Source organism: Bombus affinis, unplaced genomic scaffold (assembly GCF_024516045.1).
Source record: "Bombus affinis isolate iyBomAffi1 unplaced genomic scaffold, iyBomAffi1.2 ctg00000293.1, whole genome shotgun sequence".
NCBI classification, from domain to species: Eukaryota; Metazoa; Arthropoda; class Insecta; order Hymenoptera; family Apidae; genus Bombus; species Bombus affinis.
The window spans coordinates 4,686-26,788 of NW_026108979.1; the positions used below are offsets into that span (position 1 = coordinate 4,686).

Here is a 22,103-nt window from a genome sequence, read left to right on the forward strand (position 1 = left end):
CGATTCTTTCAGGGGTCACGGCTTTATGGGATTATATCCTTTAAAGTAATTAAAGTGATACTAATGATACAGAATTTTTTACAAATATTTAATATGTCCATAAAATAGGAAGTTTCGTGCTCTCTTATTTTATATTAATTATAAATTAATAAGTTTTACATTTGTTATCTATAGATTTAATAAATTATTAAAATTCCATGAAGACATATTCTGGAACACATTAGAAGATTTTGCTGTAATTTACAACAGATGCTCCGAGTACGAACAGGCAGTAGACGAACAAATAGAAATTCAGGCTATTGTGGTAGTATAGCTCACGTGGGATTTTAAGCTCGAATTGGACTTAAACGTTACGATCGTCGTGAATAATTACGATATATATCCTGTACGACGAGCAGAGAATCTTAAATTATTAACGGCAATTCCTTTGTGCAAAGTGCAATTTTATTAACGGCCTGTAACGAATGAACGGCTCGTTTTGAATAAAGTTTACATTTAGAAAGTAAACACAGAAACACATTTTAAGAAACTAAGATATCGAGTTCTACTTGTAAACATCAAGTGCTCTTCGTTTGAGAAGATTACGAGTCTCTTCTTCGATAACGACATTAATTAAGAAGTTTCGATACCGTTTATGACATTAAGATCTCATTAGTAAAGTTATATCATTAAAATCCTACTGTTCCTAGAGAATATATATAGTTAAAACTTCCAGAGGATCAACAGGTAAAGATATTGTTGATAAAAGCATTGTTAGTGACAACTGACTGTAATCGATATCTGCTGGGTGAAGTTGTGTGTTCTGAGAATCTGTGTTAATGCAAGGATTCTGTTACAAATCATCGACTAAAGAGCCACCGGGCACGTCCGACCGATCGATCGATACCACGAACCTTGAATGAATTAACGCCCAAAGTGGAACGGATTTAATAGATCGGGTGTTAGTGTAATTTGACACTTTGTTTACACTTGCTTTATGCAAACAAAGTTTGTTGATGTTCCGAACTCGATGGTTATAAGATCTTATTGAAACTCCAGTATTTCACCCGCACGGTACGACACTTTGTTGATGATTGTCCTTGTATGTTGTTGATACTCCCCATCAGCCGTTAAATTTTGTTCGTCTATCGTACTTTTCTAGTCAGAGGTTTTCCCTGATGTTTTTCCCTACTGTCTAAGTCATCAGGTTTGCAGCTCGAGGAGGACAGATAATTCGGAATTTCCCAAAGGAAGGAGAGGTGTCGTCCGAGCCATAAAGGCACGGTCACTCAAAATGCCGAATAGATTCATTTAAATAATTATGAGAAACAAGTAAGTTTTGTAACCACAAGTTTTCAAATGTTATAGTTTGAATCTGTTCTTATAATTTTAAAAAGACCTTACAGCCAGGATCTCTAAAGAATTCGATGAAAATTCTCATGAGACATCAATTGAAACAATTAAACGCAACAGAGAATGGGTATAATCATATAATTCCTCCCCATTTCAAAATTCATTCATATACATCGATGTTTCTTTTCATATTTGTTTTATGTGTGAAGAATACGTATTTATTGGCATCAAAATATTTTCCGTTTCAATTCCTGGTCATTTTAGATCGAAACTTCCAAATATCGTTGATTAAAAATTTTTTAATTTTTAAAATGAAAGGCACTAATTAGAGGACAAAAAGTTGTTTCAATTATTTGAACATTCTGCTTCATTCCTACAATAACATATTTTATTTTAAATGAAAACAAGAAACAATACTATTGTGTATAAGTTTAACGGAGTGACACAGGTGATTTGTAGCTAACACTGTAGCTAACATAGTTTCTGCAATATACCCTCTAATCGAGTAGAAACAAGGGGATTTTAGAAATTTCTATTAACCGACAGTATTGTCAACAAGTTTTAACAATGACTGAAGGTTGCAAAATTAAATATAAAATGATTTATTAATAGCATATGCAGTGTTAAATTTGTAAATAAGCAGTTTATCTTTTAAGAATAACAAAGACACCAGAAAATAAAGATAATATTCTAATTATATTGCAAACTAACGAATAATGTAAAGAATTTATTTTTGTTATCTATATCACAGATTTTAGGTAAAATATTAATTTACTTATTACTAGGAGATTGAATTTGAAATATAATTATAATTTATAAGGGACACCTTTAAACTAGCAGATATTTGGTAGCAGTTCTCTAGCCTTTGTACAATATAACACAGTTCGGTTTAATTGAGTTTAATCCCTTTGACCAGCCAGTTTCCAATTTCATTAATGGCATAATCTCCTGACAATTTCATACCCTTCAAAAGAAACACGATTTTCTATTATTGTTTTACAATCGCGGAATATGATCAGTGTTTCAATTAAGCTCCACTGTTCTAATTTCCCGTCTACGCACGATGTGGGTACACCGTTTTTTTGTTGTTTTTAGATACAAGTGACGAGAAATTATGAAATGATATTTTAAATTTAAACTGATTTCATTCATCGATTTATTGTAGCGACAATGGTAACTTGTTTAAATAAAGATTTTATAAATAAAATATTTAAGGTCTAAAATAATAAATTGACACATGTGAAAACATTAAAGCTGTTATCCTTATTCATGGTCTTGTTGCAACGTGTTTAACGAGCGTAACGTAGGCGTGAAAACGAAAACGTTGAGACTCTTGTGGCGTAAAAAGACTGAATTCCTCATAAAAATACAAGAAACGAATACAAGAAACGTGCACATGGTTTATTCTCGACCTTGGATACGTAAAACCAAAAAAAAAAAAAAAAAAAAAAGAAAAAGAAAGAAAAAAAAAAGAAAAAAAAAGAAAAAAGAAAAAAGAAAAAGAAAAAGGAACAAAAATTTTTATTGGTTTATTAACGAAACCCATTGTATCATTTTTACTACTCTATATAAAACGTAGAATCATATACTGACGAATGTTATTTCGAATTTCTAACTTCAGAACGATAATTACATATTTGTAATTACCAATACGTGGTAGTAGCATTAAAAATACGGAATATTCAACGAGATGAAATATAGGTAAGGTATTTAAAAGAAAAAAGATTGAAACGTTCGATGTAAAACGATGAAATTAAATGATTGGATTTGAAAACTTGATTCGGTTTAATAAGTCGATGAAAAAAGTATTCATCCTATGAAAAAAGAATTCATGTTCCTGTCGATATATCAACGACGCGCGCCGTTACTTCCGACTGCTCTGCAATTCAAATGCAGTACTCGAATATACATGGCGAAAGAAATGGAAATTGAGCAATTTAAGGGAACGAATTACTCTCGCGTCCGCGTAACTTCAAAATGTTTCACGTGTCCGTGTTTGCGAAACGAAATTCGTCGTTGTCCAATTAACACGCTTGCAGATGCTACATTCACTTTGTTGCATATAGGGCTTAAATATATGAACAAATAGAACGGAGCAACTGTCATTAGCGTAATTTTAACGCGTTAAAATAAATTAATACATAATTTCGTCATTTACGTTTATTACGTTGGTCTACGTTTTTTCATCTACGTCATCTACGGCATCTACGCGAATCTTATTAATTACGTCTTTGGCAGTGTTCGTTGCTATAAATGAAACTTAATAGTTGTTGAAACCGCTCGAAAGTCGTGTTCCTAAATCATTCCCTCGTCTCGTATCGTGTTCATCAAATGGAAAAGGAGATTGTGTTTTAATGAAATCGCTTGTTACTATCAATCTAGCTGTGTCACTCGCATAGGAGAAGAAAGTGAGGAAGGAGAAAAAAATTAAGGTAAGGTCATCAATGAGCAAAATGTTTAATGTAATTAAAATTGTAATTAAAATTGAGTCCGCTGCAACCCTCATGACATTTAAAATTCCATACGTATATTGTTATACGTAACATTGCCATATTAAATATATTCGATCAAACAGGTATGTTCAATAAACATTCGATCTCGTTCCCTGAAAGCTGTTCCTGGATATCTGGTTGGATACTTTGCGCACGGAAATACAGAGTGTCAACAGTAACAAACCCTCTATGTAGTGTTTTTGCTTTGCTCTTTTGAACAGGTAGATAACATTTTGCTTCGAAAAACGGATATATATTCCACGGATATGCACATACAGAGTATGTGTATAGATATACACATTGATATACACCTTTGTACAAAGTGTCAAAAAAGTATTTATCGCGGTTTTTTTTCAAGCCATTCTACACCTTCGATTTGATGAAAATTGGTTAAATAAGTGTAGCGCAAAATTGATCTTGACCACAATTTTCAGTGTCAAATTGTTTTTCTATTGCATCATATAGTGCTCATTAGAAAGGAGAGTTCCGTTCTTTTAGCAAAAATGTTTGAAATTTCATTAATACTTAGACTGATTAGATCTTATTCATATTTTAAGGTCAAATATGGAATACAATAACATCAATACTAATATCTACTTTTTTGTGCGAATTACTTTATATTTCAATCTTCCTTGATATGCAGTGACAAGCAAAAGTGTAAACACAGCCCGTTGATTTTACGTAAAAAGCGAATGTCGAAGGTATAATGAGAAAAGAGCATTATTATTTGAAGAGCATTCCACAAAATAATTTACCTAAATAGTAGTTAATTCTATTGGATATAATAAACGTGAAGTAGTACTAGTGGACGAAATACTATGTTGAAACCTTGATTCGACGAGTATAATTAATGTGCAAAACTGTAAACATGGTTTGAGATGTCCATTTTTGTAAAATGTTTTGTACATTATTAATGTTAATGAAAATTAACTATTACATTTCGTTAATAATAACTTGTAGTTATTGTAGTACTGTTACCTAATCTTTACCGATCACTTGAAAAATTAGTCTTTTACATTTATGTGTTTACTTTTTTCGCTCGTCACTGTACATGTTTAAGTCAGATATGAAATATCTGGCGTATTCCAGCGGCTTTCATTAAATCTAAGATGTTGATATCCTTAATATTGAGAATGTTGTTAGTAAAGTAACTATTTCTATCCAAAAACAAGATATCTTTGAGACAACGTGAATTTTCGTTCCAATTTTCTTAACTTACAAGTATAAAATTTTCATCGCATGATACAATCTATCCTACAAAGTTCTGGCACACGACGAAGCTGAGAACATAGATCTTCTTCAAATATTATTTTTCTCACTGCTTCGTGTGGAATTTCTACTCGACGAGATGTTATTAAACGCTCAAAAGCTTATTATTAAACGATAACATACTTTTTCCTACATGAATGAACATGAAAGACGTCGAGTGAGGAATTAGAACAATTGTGGATGGTTGGAAACTATTATGCTGCGGTCTACCATTCGTTTTTGCCTATATATACCACGGAACAAAGGATAATTTTCACCGAATTCATGCAGAGCAGATTTTCTAAGTTTTACTGTATATGATTACACCAATTATATTATATTATGTTATTACGATGTTATCTAATTAATTGTTGTCTATTTGTTTTGATACTTATATTAACCATTATTTATAACATAATATACTAGATACAATTAGTATACACAATTAGTATAAGGATTAGTATAAGAAATTTTAAACAGCTTTTTTCAAAAGAACGAATCATTTACGATCCAGGGGTTTTCTAGAAGAAGAGAAACTTTCGTTTCTCGTGATGAGTACTTTATGATGCAATAAAAAATTTTGTCTGAAAATTATACTCAAGATCAATTTCATGATCCATTTTCTCCAAAAGATCTCCATCTTCCACAGCTATAACAAAAATTTAGAAGTAATATAACGATAAAATACCATCAAAACCTTTAAATTTCCAATATTCAAGAGAAACTTGAAATCTCGTTTATTTACTCAGCAACAAAATCGTATTTACCTTCAGAGAACCTATACAATTTTTGCACAGCTCGATATCTCTCCTTTAAACAAAACATCAAAGTATGTTGTTCCTAACTTCAAAGGGTTCAACTCAATTTTTTGATCAATTTCTCTCGTCCTATACGCTCGTTTCAAAGCTTATAATACCATCTACACCTTTGCCTTGTGTTCCATCCATGGTTCCTATGCATGCAATTTTATTATTATCGTTCCAAAGGATCTTCGCATTTCTGTTTCGCTCGTGATAGGTATTCACATCTGTTTTACCGTGCTGTTTCATCTTCTGCGAACGATATGGTCGGAAATGATATGACGTTGAATACGCACAGGTCGTTAAACGAGAATTAATTCAAGATAGATTCAAACGGAGTTAATTAAGTGATCCCAATTCCACAGCCTTGGGGGCTGAACGCGTTTTCCTTCCGAACGGTTCGCTCGTGTCGAGCGATGCAAATTTCAGCAAGTGTTTCACCAGCACGTGTTTACTATTAAATTTATTTATTTCTTTTTTTCTTTTTTTTTTTGATTTTTTTTTTTTTTTTTTTTTTTTTTTTGGCTCGGTTACCTTCAAAGTATATTTGCGTATTTCTTGAGCGATTTTTAAGGTATTATTTCTTATATTATTGGAAACAGTAATAATTTTTAGATTAGTAACAAAAGGTACATTTAAATTTTATACAAATTTTAAGGAAATTGGCATAGAGAAATACCAAATTACTGACATTCCTTGTAGTATGTTATTTTAATTTTACGTAATAAAATAAGGTGTTTCAATTTGAATTCATTAAATGCTGTCTTAAATATTCAATTTGAGAATTCTTTGGAGAAAGTCGAAAAAGATTTAGAACTATTCCCTAATCGATAAATAAACGCTTCAAGAATTGAGAACCACTGACTCAGGGGAACTCAGTTAATCGAGTAATACGAATAGTTCCGTGATACTGCAGAAGCCATTTACTACGTTCGCCTAACATGATTTTATCGATAAAAGAGAGATCACTACTTCTTCCCTATACTTGATACGTAAAAATAAAAATCTTAAAAAAAAGAAAAAAAAGAAAAAAACTCGTTGCCGAACATTTATTTTCGTTCTTTCTGATACAAAAAGACCATTTTTGTAGTCAGAAACTTAACCGAGCAGCTTTCTCAACACACCGAAATTCGAACATTTATTACACACTTCTTATTCGGAGACAATGAGAGGAAAAAGATTATAAGATTCTATGGAAATATTATGTTAGAAGAAAGCTGTCAGTACCTAATAGGGTGGTCCTTCTATAGTACACACGTATACCTATAATAGCACAATAATAGATTACAACGACTACAACATTTATACGTATTTATCCGATAGTTTTTAATAAACTATGAGTTCCATTTAGTCACATTTAACAATCTAACAATATAGTCCCCCCATATCTAATTTATTCCTTAACTCATAAAATACGTGCTTTAGCATATAAACAAAGCATAGTATAGTGAATGTTACAACTAAAAGAAGATAAAAGAACATACTTTTTGCTTCAAATAATTAAGATAAAATTTAGATACGGAGCTTTCAGCTTATGAAAGTCGAAGAGAAGATATATATTCCATTTGGTCATATTCTATTTAAATTCGTAACTACTCGTTCCATTTACATATTAACAAAACATTTTTATCGACAAGCTACCTAACAGAAAGACCTTTTTGTCACTCTAAATTGCCTCAAAAGAAAATCCCTTGTCAAACATACCATGTTTCTCGTACGAAAATCCAAAAAGGATTTTCCCTCCTTTCATTCCTTTGACATATGTAAAAACAAATTAACCAATTAACCAACAAATTAGCCAACCGTCTGATATAACCATACCTCGCTCTTTGAATACAAAAATCTATTCAAATGAAATAAAGGGGAAGAAAATAAGAATAAATATAATTACTCAGGTATAATCTTCTCGAGGTATAATTATTCAGTTACAAATGATTCTTCGTTAACACACTACATACATACACTACTTCTTTTACACTACTTTTTACTACTTCGTTAACACACTACATACATACACTACTTCTTTTCCCGATGGCTGAAGCTAATCGTCGATGTTTATAAGGTACGAATTTTGTCAACGGCGCCATCGGAATCTTTATTGAGAAATTAAAATATTACAATTACTATCACTAAGCCCAGCGTCCACAACACAATATGTTTTTCAAGTCTAGATGAACTATCGACAATGACCACATCAGATCCCGACCAATATTCATTGTCAACCTCATCCAGGCATTGGAACTCGCAACAGCGGCGTCCAATGCGGAATTTCTTGCAGCTCTGTAATAAAAAGAAATCGATTAATTGTACGGATCAATCGTCACTAGACTACTCGAAAATCCAGGTCATTCAAAGAATGAAAGAAAAAAGAATTGCTCCAATTCAACCATTGCTTTTGCAAAACTAGTATTTGAGAACCATTGGTCAAATATATTATAACACTAAACGTACATTTCGGGAAGAATAATTTGTGCTATGAAACAAAATTTCATCAGCAGTTTCAACTTAAATATAGATCCGACGATTATTTACGAACAAATAGTATAAATCTTTTAGCAATATGAAATTCGCAATATTTATTCAAATATTTATATTTATAGTACGCCATTAGCAAAGAAGACATGTTTGCGTGCGTTATCGATTTTACGCTTTTGCCACGCAAACATGGAAATTGCGATTCAAAATTGAATTTGCACTGAAAACGGTTGACGTTACGACACCAATAACATATTTCAAAAACATTGATGATATCATACGGAATCAGAGAGATTCTATGAGAAGTTAAACGCATAATCATCCTATTGTAAATAACAGGAACAGAAAGTACACAAGGAATAATACAGAATCATCCTATCCTATTCTACAGGATTGCTTTGATTCGAGCTCAAACATAGGCAAATCTGAAAGAATTTTTCGCAGAATTTCCTTCCCCTTTGAATTGGGTTTTATACAGAACGACTTTAACCTTTTCAAGGAAATACCTATAGAGTGTGACGATCTATGATTTTAAATAGAGAGGTATATCTGAAAAGAGGTGGATGTAAAACGTAGCATATAAAACGTAGATCAAATCTTTATTCAAGGATTTTTTCTCTTCGCAGAGAATCAGGTTTTCAAGAACGATCGAATATGTATGCACTCGATTTACACGTGAAGTTGTCATTAAAAATATTGTTTCGTTTAAAAAGATAAATATTGATTTAAATTTAACGAAATTGTTAGTCCAATTGTTTTAAGCTTAAACATATGTAGGTGTCACATTTATATATTGAAAATCTGGGTGCGGCATTAATTAACAAATCTAGTCACGCGCACACGTACTTTAAAACCATGCTTGAAAATCGATATTCCCTGAAACAATGCATCGTTCTGCGCTTCCAATCTATTTTCGCACGAAGAATCAGTCCATTCATCGTTGTCGTCACCATCGCTACTGTAATCTATATTACTCGAATAAATACTATATCTTGATTGGAAAATCGCATATTTTAACGAACTTTCTGTGTGTGCTTTTTTTTTTTTTTTTATGATTTTAATTGGCAATTTCCGAAATTGAACTATAGCTTGAGAATAAACCGATAATATTTGAGAGTATATATACATACATACATCATGTTTTTGATGGGTTTTGTAGTAAAATAATTGTAAAAAAAGCAAACTTTACAGCAAACAAAAGAAAAAATTACCATATTCGAGTAATAAATTATAGAAAATTACCAATGTAAATTAAAACTTAAAAAGAAGAATCTATTACACGTAATAAAGAGAAGGACTTGTTCACGAACGGCAATTCAACAAATACAGTCGTTGCAGAAACATAGTTTTACAAGGGAGAAGAATCTCTCTAGGAACTCGACGATGTCACGTCAAGCGAAAATTCAATAAACTGATTACTAACCGTATTACCAGCGGCAATCGTGTTACGGCAATTCGTAAATAAATTAGTCGTCTATTTGGAGAAACGTCGCTGGCAATATCGTCACATTTTAATTACGTCAGCGCTATCAATTGGTCTTGGAAGAAAGTTTTCCATTATGTACTTTTGCCCACGGCGTCGTTCCAACAAATGAATCCGAGTTTTGAATCGCTTTCTCTTATATCACGAATTTGTAACGGTGTTTCTTCAAACTTTAAACGATTGTAATGAATGCCTTTGCGTACAAAGACTGATACCTGGTTTGACTAGAAGCTTCAGCTAATTAGTGCCCCAGTTAATTTGGATGTTCACTACCACGCCACTTAAGAAGTGGCTTCGTGTCCGAGCGGATTTCCCCCAGGTAAAAAAAAAAAAAGAAAAAGAGAAAGGGGAAAAAAAGAAAATGTCTAATCCTATGTATTTATTTCAACTGAAATCTTAAATTAAATATTTATTAACAATATTCTGACGAATATGCAATGAAAGATAAAAACAACTTTATTTTTCTTATAGAATGTCTCATGCTTCTTATTCATTTTATGTTTCTCGTTGTCAATGCGTAACTACTTATCAGCCGCATGAATGCTAAGTTTTACTACTGAGAAACGAAGAGACATATAGATGCAAATATACGCTACCTCGCGTGAAAAAACATCAGATACATTAACCAGAAGGAATATCCGATACATATAAAATTCATAGCGTAGTTATTTATACATACGGAATAATTCTTTCTGTATGAAATATTCTTTCTTCTGAATTCTTATTATAAATGTATGTCCATTTCCTACCTTAAAATGTCTCTCCTTTGAAAAACTCCATTTAAATATAACGATTAACAAAATATTACCAATAAAAATATTAAAACGAGATGCTGAAAGAACCTTTTAATGAAGTACAAATGATTATTTCAACTTTAATTCTGTTAAATTTGAATTGAATCATTTATAAACCGAACAGGTGTATAAAATTTTATTGCGTAAAAATCGTGAAGCTGAAAATTAGGAACGAATAACGAAGGTTTCATTAAAAGGTACGTGTACGCCGATCCGCGTAACAACTTCGACACTCCAATTATTATAAAGCATGTATCCTTCAGAGATTTTTTGCGCGAACGCAAGATACCTTTTACACGTGCAACTGAATAAGTGGAACCTGATTTTCAATATTTCTTCTTGTAGAACTTGTAACAACGTAACTGTTTCACGAATATTTTCCCGGACACTTTTACAACGATGCGTAGAAATCTCCTTTTCTAATTAATAATTTCAGCATTTCTCTGAACAGTTTCGTTGCGATTAAAAAATATACAAAGCTTACGACGTGCTTGTTTAAAAATATTTATATGGAACAAGATTTCGAATTTGTCACATCAATCGCGATCTCAGCAGGTGTAAATTAATTCGTTCTAATGAACGAATAAATTGAACGGCTCGTGACAAAAATTATCCCTGTCCATGTTTGTCTTTCTAAAACTAATTCAAGGCGAGTTAAATGAATCGCTGTGTACCCTATTCGCGCAGCATGTGTTTTAACGACCAGCATGCAAGCGTTAACGGTGTACTTTAGTTTCTCATGGTTGTGTTAAGCTGGTTGCTCTTAGAATGAGCATATACTTACAAAAGGAGGTGAACAGAAGATAGCCCGGCACCATTTTGGCTGCGAATTGTAACAGAAGCAGATGTTGCAAACCGATGGTCCCGGCACATACATCATTCCATGCGAGACAACTTCTCCTTCGAAATCAGTACAGTGTTTTCCTAAAGCCGCTGAAAACGATTACCAGCGTCAATATCTTTGCCACTCGACAATCGTACGCGCAGTTACGCTAACCGTTTTAACGCCACGCAGCGTGATCGCTCTATTCGCGTACCGTGGTAAATTGTGCCACGATGTATGGTCACGATCATTAATTCGCAACGCGCTCAAGCGTGCTCGTCGCGAGTCATATCAGAGTTTCCTCTCGTAATTACTTGTTTTTCAAATAATCATAAACCAAATAAAAAAAAAAAAAAAAAACCAATATAAAAAATTACCTCTTGAATCGGAAAACCAAATCCTGCATTATAGAATGTTATCACGCAAACGTTTGTTGTAACGCTTCCAGTATAACCGATGAAATGAAGCGCGAGCACGTCGAACGGTATATTTCGATGAAAAAAACAGGATGAAAAAGGGCAGCGCGATCGCGTCGATCGGTACTCCTGGCAAATAAATAAACGAAGCGCTATCGCGCTGCATAGCACAAACCGATACGGAGTCTTGAAACATCCGACACTAAAACGGTTAATAACATTACGAAAACGACCGTACCAGGAAATTTTTGTTCAACGGATCCGCATTGCGGCTATCACGATGCTTCTTCGTTGCATCGATGCTTCATCGATGAGATTAAAGCACCGTTGAAATAGATTATTCGATTTCTTACATGGGGAAAAAGTTTTTATATCGTGTTTGCTGTTTTACTTCGCAAGTGTGCTTCACAGTATACGTTAGAACTCCAAGTCGAGCTATCCGAGTTAAAGTCTCTTGAAACTTGAAACGGCACTTAAAGGATATAGGTATAATAAAAGGTTCGTTTAAAATTCAAAAGTGTATATACGTACATATACATTTGAATAAAAATAGCGGATAATCTCAAGTAAAAAAGTAGGTTCGTGTTAGTAAAATGGTTTCAAAATACTTGTCAAAAGTCAAACGACTTGACTAATTAAGAATGGATGTAAGAGATTGAAAGCAAAGGGCATCTAAAAGTATCAATTAAGTAACAAACTCACGGTGACAAAGAGGTTTTCACTCGCTCGAATTCAAATAAATCGGTTAATTTGAGCGAAACTTTAGGTGCACGAGAAGCGACACGCGTCCTCAAGGACTACGAAGGTTCTACTCGAACGAATGAAAACTTTTCTCTGGCCCGGTGTGTATACACAAGACGTGCGAATTTAAAGTGCAGATTGTATTAACTGAAATAATTGGTTGGTTTGATCAAATTAATCGTTTTAAGCTGAAATGACGAAGGTCATCCAAGTAATTGATGTCCACTGTAATTATTTGTTAATCGCGCGTGGAATCGGAACGATTCGACCTCGTTCCAACGCGAATCGTTACTAAGGCAGAGACGGCAATTAATAATTGTCGCGTCATTTGTTCGATCGTGTTCACAAATTCAAATACGGCTGAGTGGCGGAAACCATTTATAACACGTCCCGTACCGCGTAGGTCGTATACATATCTCAGGATGAATTTTTCGTACTTCGCCGCATATATTCTCCATGTTAGACATACCATAAAATATTTCGTGCAATCCCGTATTCCTGTCTAATGTCAGGAATTCTCTTTCCATAGGTCTGCGTTTTCCATATTATCTATTTTGCTTATCAGTAAACATTCTTACAATTTGTGATTAATACTGTACGTACAAGAACGTTAAGTTTTTGACGTTATAATATTTCACATGAAATAATAATGGCTGTATATCGACTAATTTATTAATTAATTAAATTCGTGTATATCAAGTTTCCTATCATTTAATACTTTCGTGTAACCACAGGGATTTGATACTATGAAATGAAATATAAAACTTGGTAAAAAAACGCGCTTCGTTAGGAAATGAGGGTAATGATGCAAATATTTTTTGTAGCCATTATATAGAATTTCGATGGTATAATTAATCAGTATCAACTTACCAGCCCCTAACGGGAAGATAGTGATGAAAATAGCCTGCACATAGATGATCATTGCAGGTATTGTCGCAGACAAGTCCTTCATGATTGTGAAGGATCAAGAAATTTGTCGCTGTAGTAAATGGGAAAATCAGGTGTTTTAATGTCAGTAGTGCGGGCACTGGAATGCGTAGACCAGAAATATCTGCGACAAAAATCAGAATACATTTGTTTTCACATGATTAGATCAATTTTGTGTAAGACTAAGCTGATTGAACCTAACACGGGATAATTGTCCAACTTACGACCTTAACAAGCCCGCTTGATTCCCTATAAGTGCTTGAAATTGATGCTTGTATTCTTTCCAGATTAACAAGCTTTGCCCCCCCCTCCCTCTCTATTTCCTTAGATCAAGTTAGACTGCCACAACATATTATCTTTCTTCTTTTCTTTTCTTTTCTTTCGATCTTTTAAAGTCTTAAATCGCTGGTTATTATAGTGTATACATTCGATTACTCTGTAAGTCGTAAGTACATGTTTTACGTTATTTTTCATTTTCCAGCTAAATTCCACAAAAACAAGAAATATACTTCCAACGTGTTTTCACGTGTCTCTAGCAAAGATCTCAAAAACAAGTTGCGGCGCAATTTAAAACGACAAATAGCACTGTGTGTCTCGTTGTGGCAACGCACGCTTCGTCAGCTTTTTAAAAGCGCTCTCTGTCTGCTTTTTTCTCTCTTCACCGCCTATTCGTTTTTTCTTAACGAGTGAAACCGTTTTTACGAGGACGGGAGCACAGAAATGACGTACTGGCAATTCTGTTTCGTGATGACACAAGCAGCCCGGTTTCAGTGAATTAAACCTGGCCCCAAGCTTCCAATTATCTCTCCCTTCCTTTCCTTTATTTTTCCCTTCTATATCGAGTTTCAGGTTTTCTAAATTTCCATTACAATCAACTATGGCTTTTCTTTATTTTATATGTTAGCCGATGATTCATGGCAAAAGCGTCGGCTGTAAAAATATTTGGAGTTGCAACAGCAACAAGTGTGTTTTCTCAAACAGAAAATATTGGAAGCGTACTCGTTGGCAAAACAGTTCACGGATAGTTCGTCCTCTGCTTGTTATTTGTTTCAATACCGTTAGCAAATAAATTCATGAAACATAGTGGTATCGCATAAATTGAAAATAAAAGCTTTGCGTATACTTGGGAGTTGAACTTTGGCTATTATACGTATGTTATATATATAGAAGATTGCTTAGAATTTGGAGCTTAATAACATATCTCAAAATCATTGACATTAAAAAAGGTGAACCTTACTTACCAAATTTCCTTCCGTCAAATGATACATAAAATGATACATAAAAATTGAAAAAAATAATATACATAGTTTTGACTTTCTTCCGCATTATAATTTGAATCACTCGATTTATTCGACTAAAGATAATCAAGCAATAACCTCACTTTACACGTATTCTCATCACGTGAAATAGATCACATCAGGGATTTTCAAAAGTCGATGGAATATTAATAGCGATTAATTATTTATGGATGTATTCTGCACGGTTAAAGCAATCGCCTAGTGAATTATCGAGTTCCAGGAATATGAGCGGTAAACAGGATTGCAGCTATAAATGACTCTCTAACGTGTATATTAGAGATGAATTTGATCATTTATCCTCATAATACGAAATACGCTTTTAAGTGGAAATCATAATTAACAATTTCTGGCAGCGAAAAGTAAATAAATCGATAGGTTTAAATCAATATTAGAATTTCTTAATATTTTTATCAAATATTTTTATCAAATATTTTAACATCGTAGAAGTGTCGTTGGAGAGAAATATTAGGTTGTTCGAAAAGTTTCTTTCGTTTTATAAAGAAATGATAGATGTACGATATTTTTTGCTTTATATTATTTTATTGAATTATGTGCGATCCACCTTTCTCCAATTTAATATAAAATAACATAAAACAAAAAATGTTGTGTATCTATCATTTCTTTATAAAACGAAAGAAAATTTTGCGACAATCTAATAGAAATTTAGCTTTAACACAATATAAAAATGGATTGTTATGCCCCTAGGAGATAAGAACAATATGATTAATATTAATAATGAATACGTTAACGTAACGTAAAGCAGCTTTTGCAGAAGGCTATTACCTGAAAATGTTTACTAAAGAATGATAACATAAATTTTCTTAAGTACCCCATTTGATACTTAATCTACTTTGTAAATACTGTACGTCCTAACTTTGAAAGAATGCAATTTTAGCCAGAATGTTTCAAATTACCTAGCCGTATTGTTTCCTTGTAATATAATTTATATTTACATTATCTCGCGTAATTCTTTCCACTTTATTGACTTCTAAACGTTAATGTAATATAATTTTTATAATATAATTTTAATCGAAGTTATTTAAAATTTGTAGTATCTCATCCCTACTAGAATAATATTAACAAATGTGCAGAGCTCAAGTCGAATAACACCGGCTCAGATAAATAATCATCAAACTTACTTTTGTTATCGTCGATGTCAGTGATTTTAAACCAGCCAACGTCCATGGCAATCAATATTATTTAGCCGGTCTTAACGCAATGTAAAAAGCAAAGAAAAGAGGAAGGAAGGAAGGAACAGGGAAACAAAGAGATAAAACGAATTTTTCATTTTCTCGAAACTAGATCGAGTTTCAAGCTGCTCGTAAAAGAGTCTGTAGCCAATCCGACTAAATTCGACGAACCGCGCTTTAAAATTCCCAGAGAACTGTGATAACCATCGAAATCTGTACAATTTGTCGATTCATCGCTTGATTAAAAAATGGAACAAAATGAGGCTGATCAGCCGGCCTTTGAACTTCTAATTATCCCTATCGTTATACCCTAGGTTGAATGCTACGATATAAACCGAAACAGCTATAAGTAGGGTTCACGTGATTGCCGCCATCTATTATTCACGCGTTACACATTCGCCAGACAGACGCGTCTAACGGTTGACATTGTTTTCTACCCTCAGTTCCAACGCAATTACGTTGCTACGTGCAATCAAGTCTCGAGTGAAGCTAATGATAAGTTGTTGTTCGATCCTACACAATTACTAAAATTATTCAAATTAAACTAATTTAGTCTAAAAAAACAAGTAATTTCGTTATATATTTCCTTTCATAATAAGCCATGGTTGGAATATAGTAGCTGACGAAAATATTCGTATATTTGTAGAAACATTTTAGGGCTGTATTATGCATAACGGCACTATAGAATTAATACTGTAACAGAATTCTACTATCATGGTTATGCTGGTAATATTCGAAACAAATCTGAAAATCTATGTAGATGTTGTAAGATATTCAGTACGAGTACTGTGCATTACTGGTATGTACATAATCACGACGAGATAAGGAAGGTACTGTTCTCTATTGCTCATCGCTACCCGTTGCTAGTAGCAACGTACTATGCATATATATCTCGTAAAGATTTTAAATGTAGCCAACGAGACCATTTTTAATATTTGACTATCGTGACCCATTACAGTTTCATCACTTTCAATTAATTGAACACGACCCGCACCTTAAGACTAAAATACACAATATAAGTATGGCACAGAAAATCTTTTAAAATTTACGGACGACTATTTATGGTATTTAAAGGCAGCAAAGATAATAATTAGCTGCGGATTTTCCTCGAATCGTAGCATACAATATGGAATCTGATTATTAAAAATTACAGTGGAAATACAGTGGATTTCCATAAGATACTCGTGCTTGTGGCATTTTGGAAATAAATTCTTAACCCAAATGGACAACCTCGATATTCGAGAAATTTTGTGAAGCTGACGTCAATGGCGATATGTACTGTTGTTGTGCTATCATCTCATAGTAAGCTGTATTGATTGCACTTCTATTCACGGAATTGATTTATTCCACACAAAAGTTGACAACAATAATCGAAAAAAGAAAAATATATTACCGCCTTTCACATCAGCATACACAAGCACATAGGATTTCACACGAATATACACACTTGTAAATTCGACGAAACGATCAAATTTAATTATTTTTCGATTTTTCGGGCATCAAGTACTACATCAAACGTTACACATCAAACGTTAAAATACGGCGAGCATACAAAATGTACAAACCACTCTAAATTAATTAACTTTGAACGTTATTGATTAATTAAAAAAAACCACTGTTGCGTTGAGTTTTACATTTTAAAAAGTTGTTATCCGTTTTTGCTTTGTTTAAAACTAAAAATACGACTACGTTCATTGTAAGTCGTAAATATCCCTTTTATTTATTTAAACAAACAGATATTTAAACAAACAATTTATAAATATATAATTTATTTACGTATATTTGTAATATCTGTTTTATAAATTTGTACAACCATTTATCCATTTATCTATTTTATTTGCATATAATTTTTATAGATTTTTTTTGTTTTTTTAAAGAACGAAAAATTGTGATTCTATTTTAAGACATGTCAGGCTGAAGCGATACGCGATATATATTTCTATTCGGATTTCACCGTCGTCGTAACCGATGCTATTGGAAACGTTTCACAATAGACGTCTTAGAAGCGCTTGCAACGTCCGTCATGTGTAAGGCTCTACCACTGAATCGCGGCTGCCATTTAGTGATTAAGGTCGATCACTTAGAGACGTTAATCCGCCATAATGGTGAGCAATACATCGAAGCCATTATTGAAAGCATAGTTACGCTTTAATTTCATCGATCTTATTCACAAATAGAAGTGTACAAATTATAGGATTTCCAAATATTTAGTTTAGTTAAAAGGAGATATGAAAATGACAGGTATATTCAAAGGATAAAACAGAACCGTACGATTGTAAAGTTTCAAATCATTATAACTATTTAAATTTGAAAAATCCTACTATATTTATACAATATATTTTTATTAAGAATGGAAGAAATTTCGAAAAATCCGCCAACAATTTTTGCTGTCGTCTTGAAGCACACCATATGTTAAGCTTCTTCGTCGTTACAAATTTTATCGCGGATGTAACGAATGTTTCGAACATGTAGCACGCACGCGTCAACGCCTACATTTGGATTTTAAATATATGTTTTATGCATTAAATGTATTTGTACTTTCTTGCGCAATTTCTTTTAATTTGTTACGATATGGAGGGTTTAATTACGTTTAAGATATCTATCTGAATCCTTTAAATTCAAAGTTCTTTAAAAAATTACGTTACGTAAAATAATCGTTTTTCCACTTTATTGTATCATAAAATAGTTACTTAAATTCATATTACTTAAAGAATCTTTCTACAGAAAGAATAAAAAAGAATAAAATCCTATATGTTAAATTTTACGTGGTTGATGGAATACATAGCGATGACGAGAACTAACTACAGACAACAAGAAACTATTAGCGAAGGCAACTGGTGACTATGAATGTTGTCTCTATAATATGTGGCGACTAAGGAGAACAACTACCAACTACGGATAACAAGTAACAACCAACTGTCTCGTTTCTAAGAGGCAACTAACTTGCAATTATCCCCCTTTGATGGTTTCTGTAGCGTGATATACGTCTTGAACGTAGTTAAAGAATATGGTCGCTGCTGAATGGCGATTTGACAGCAAGGCGATCCCGCCAGTTCAAAGCTTGACATTGCAAGCTACCGAAAACCATTAATTAACCATCTTGTTATCGAATATCTAGCTTTCAGAAGAACCCTTGTGATATGATATGACGTCATGACATTTTTATGACGAAGATGAACAAACACCGACCTCTAACGAAACAAATTTTTATTAAGTGCCGTATGTGGGTTGCAGGCCGGCCAACCAAGGAAATTTATCGAATGTATAAAGTAAAATATATACGAATATATTCGATATATCATAAAATGCCCGCGTTATATCGTCTAACAGCATAAAGAAAGCTGAATTTAAGGAATTAAAAAATTGAAATACCAATTATAAGAGAGTTAATTAAATTCAAACCTATCGATGGTCTCATAAAGACCTATATTTCCTGGAAATTGATATCTTCCGAATTCTAAATTCTCCTTAGAAAGTATCATAGAGAAAATATGAAACTTGAAAAGTACATCACGCTGATGCCTCGATAAACCGTCGTGTCGATAAATCCATGTGTCCGAGCGATGAATTTTCCCCAAACAACAAAAAACTGAAGGGAAATCTTCTTTGAAGAACGTGACAAGGTAGGGGAAGCGGGAACAATGATCACGCGATAAACTGATGGTTTATGTACATATAGAACGAGTGTTGCGAGAGAATTATCGAGAAACAAAAAAAGAAAAAATAATCGTTGGCCGGCGCGACTATACGCTGTCGACGGGCAAACAGCGACTGAGACTAACTGAAACGAACTCTGTCACAGTATGAGCACGGGCTGCGTTCGCGGGTCGATCGAACACGTTCTGCGCCTCTCCTCGGCACCGGCGTCAAAGCCACCCCCGATGGCTGCAACGCACTGGTGCACTTGCAACATTAACCACTGGTCCTTCCTTTTTCGTGTGATATTATACCAGCATCTGTGATGCCATTTCAAAGACCGCAATCAAAGCATTAAATGCCAGATTAAAGCGACGCGATAATATTACCCCAATATTCGTCCGTAAATGTTACCGTATAGATGTTTAATTAAGCATTATTATGCTTCGAATAATTTACTATCACATGTTCCACAAGAAAACATATGTTTCACTTTTCCCCGTAGTATGATTGTAATTTATAACAAATATTTATAATTTATAATTTAAAATATTTATAATTCATTGAAAGTATCTTCCTGTCACGATTATAGGCGTAAAATGTCAAATTAAAAGTAAAAAATTAAAAACATATGGTATCCCGAAACCAAACGTACGACATGGCGAATCACGATGATACGATAAAAATTGATCTATGTCTTGATTTATTCAAACAGAACGAACTTACTCGAACTTTTCCAGAATAAACGATTTATTCGATAATATCCGTCACCAGCTTCTCTTCCTTCAACGGTAACAACTGACACCGAAAGCTCGAGAGACCCGAACGGTGAGACGTACCCAGAAGCAATGAGGTTACCTGGGCAAAGAGTCCCAAAGACTAAGGACGTGGGAAATTTCGAGAAACGGAAATGGAAACTGGAGTGGCGCGTCAATCAGCACTGACGGAAACTAATAAAAATGGAAAAAACCAAACTAATTCGTTTCACAAATTATTAAAACGATATTATTCAAAATTTCACTTGATTTTCTCACTGCACACGTCAATATTTGTCGAAACATCAATATTAAAAAGTTAATAAAAAAAATATCCTCTTTCTTCATACCTGTCTTTCTCCCGGGCGGCGAAGGAATACTAGAATGTTCGAGAACAACGGATACTTTTTGATTTTATCTCAATATCAATTTCAATCTTTTTAAACGAAATATAATGTTCTTCGTTCGATGCTAAAGGAAACTGAGAAGAAACGTCGAAAATTCATTAATAAAACGAATTTCCTTGTTTCTGTGAGATAATAAACTTGATATACGTATTGATTTTTAAAATCAATATAGCTAACCAATGGGCACACTTTTAACAAGGCTGATGGAACGTACCAAAAATCTTTCAAGGTGGTCTTGGCAACGGAAGAGTCGAAAATATGAGAATTATAAATGAAAAATTCCAATATTTTACAGCTGGCAACGATAAAGAACTCCAGATATTCTCCTAATTAATTTACAACAAATTCGCGTATATGATCGATAGCTGACGTCATTGTGTCCCACAGCTCTTGTAAAACGATAAGAATTTCCTGGAAAAGCTTGTAACCACGAAATGAAAAAGATGATAAAACTTCTAACAAGAGTACTGAGACGAGCAACTTTGTACTTACCCCTTCGGAGTAAGGAACGTGATTAAACGTCCGCGAGTTCGAAACTTTTGTAAGTCACTGCACGGCCGCTGCTTATGGTGGAAATGTAATAGATATAAGTACAGAGCGCGTGAGCGAACTAAAAACGCGATATAGGGATAAAGAGAGAGACCGTCCTTCTCTAAAGCCCGCGTACTTGTACCGGAAATATGTAACAACGGTAAACGAGCGCCGTCAGTGTCCACTAGTGTGCATGCCCGATTAAACAAGGACAGAAAATGCTTATATACAGCCTTCTCTTTCTATTTCCATGTCGTATCCATCTTACTATATAGTAGACAGGACTCGACTGTTCCATCATTATATTCGCACCCTGCTTATGTGTGCGAACAAATCGTTCGTCTCCTGTTTGATGCTCAATTTTCAACGGAGTTGAAGGGAAACTTTATAAGAGAAAGGAAGTTACGGATTGTCTCAAAGTGATAAACGAAAATTCTCGTAACTATCGAAAAACGATAGTCAATACAAGGATATCATTATCACATTTAAAACTATCACAATGAACGGTGAATCATCGCAGCAAGGTACCACAAATAAGATATCTCAATCTAAAGAGGTAAGGAATATTCTAGATTTTGCACTTTGGAACTTCCATGACAGTCATGAGTGTGTTTTGTCATTGATATGCCATATTGCGTTTTTCACAATTGTTGTTCATTTTTTGATTGATTTTATACCTATGATTTGTATTTGATTTTGTATCTATGATTTTTTCTTTCTATAATTCTTATAATTATTGTCAATAATTAATTATT

At 33.5% G+C, this 22,103-nt stretch overlaps 1 protein-coding gene and 1 long non-coding RNA gene across 8 annotated transcripts in view; one reads left to right on the forward strand and one right to left on the reverse strand.

Annotated features, from left to right (window-relative positions):
- Nucleotides 1-7,831: 7,831 nt before the first annotated feature.
- Nucleotides 7,832-22,103, reverse strand: part of LOC126927889 (integral membrane protein DGCR2/IDD-like) — a 115,201-nt gene continuing 100,929 nt past the window's right edge. For 5 of the 7 annotated variants that reach the window (XM_050743877.1, XM_050743875.1, XM_050743876.1 and 2 more), the window contains exons 2-4: nucleotides 13,475-13,655; nucleotides 11,409-11,557; nucleotides 7,832-8,152 (exon numbers count right to left, since the gene is read on the reverse strand). In XM_050743877.1, the coding sequence (XP_050599834.1) occupies nucleotides 7,979-8,152; nucleotides 11,409-11,557; nucleotides 13,475-13,556 (405 nt within the window). In that variant the 5' untranslated portion in view covers nucleotides 13,557-13,655 and the 3' untranslated portion in view covers nucleotides 7,832-7,978. Of the gene's footprint in view, nucleotides 8,153-11,408; nucleotides 11,558-13,474; nucleotides 13,656-15,968; nucleotides 16,554-20,381; nucleotides 20,499-22,103 lie in introns of those variants that run through there. The other 2 variants (XM_050743882.1, XM_050743872.1) reach the window with 2 other exon arrangements.
- LOC126927895 (uncharacterized) lies at nucleotides 19,700-20,416 on the forward strand. The gene is made up of 2 exons (XR_007716021.1): nucleotides 19,700-20,159; nucleotides 20,248-20,416. It is a non-coding gene; the product is annotated as an uncharacterized LOC126927895 (long non-coding RNA).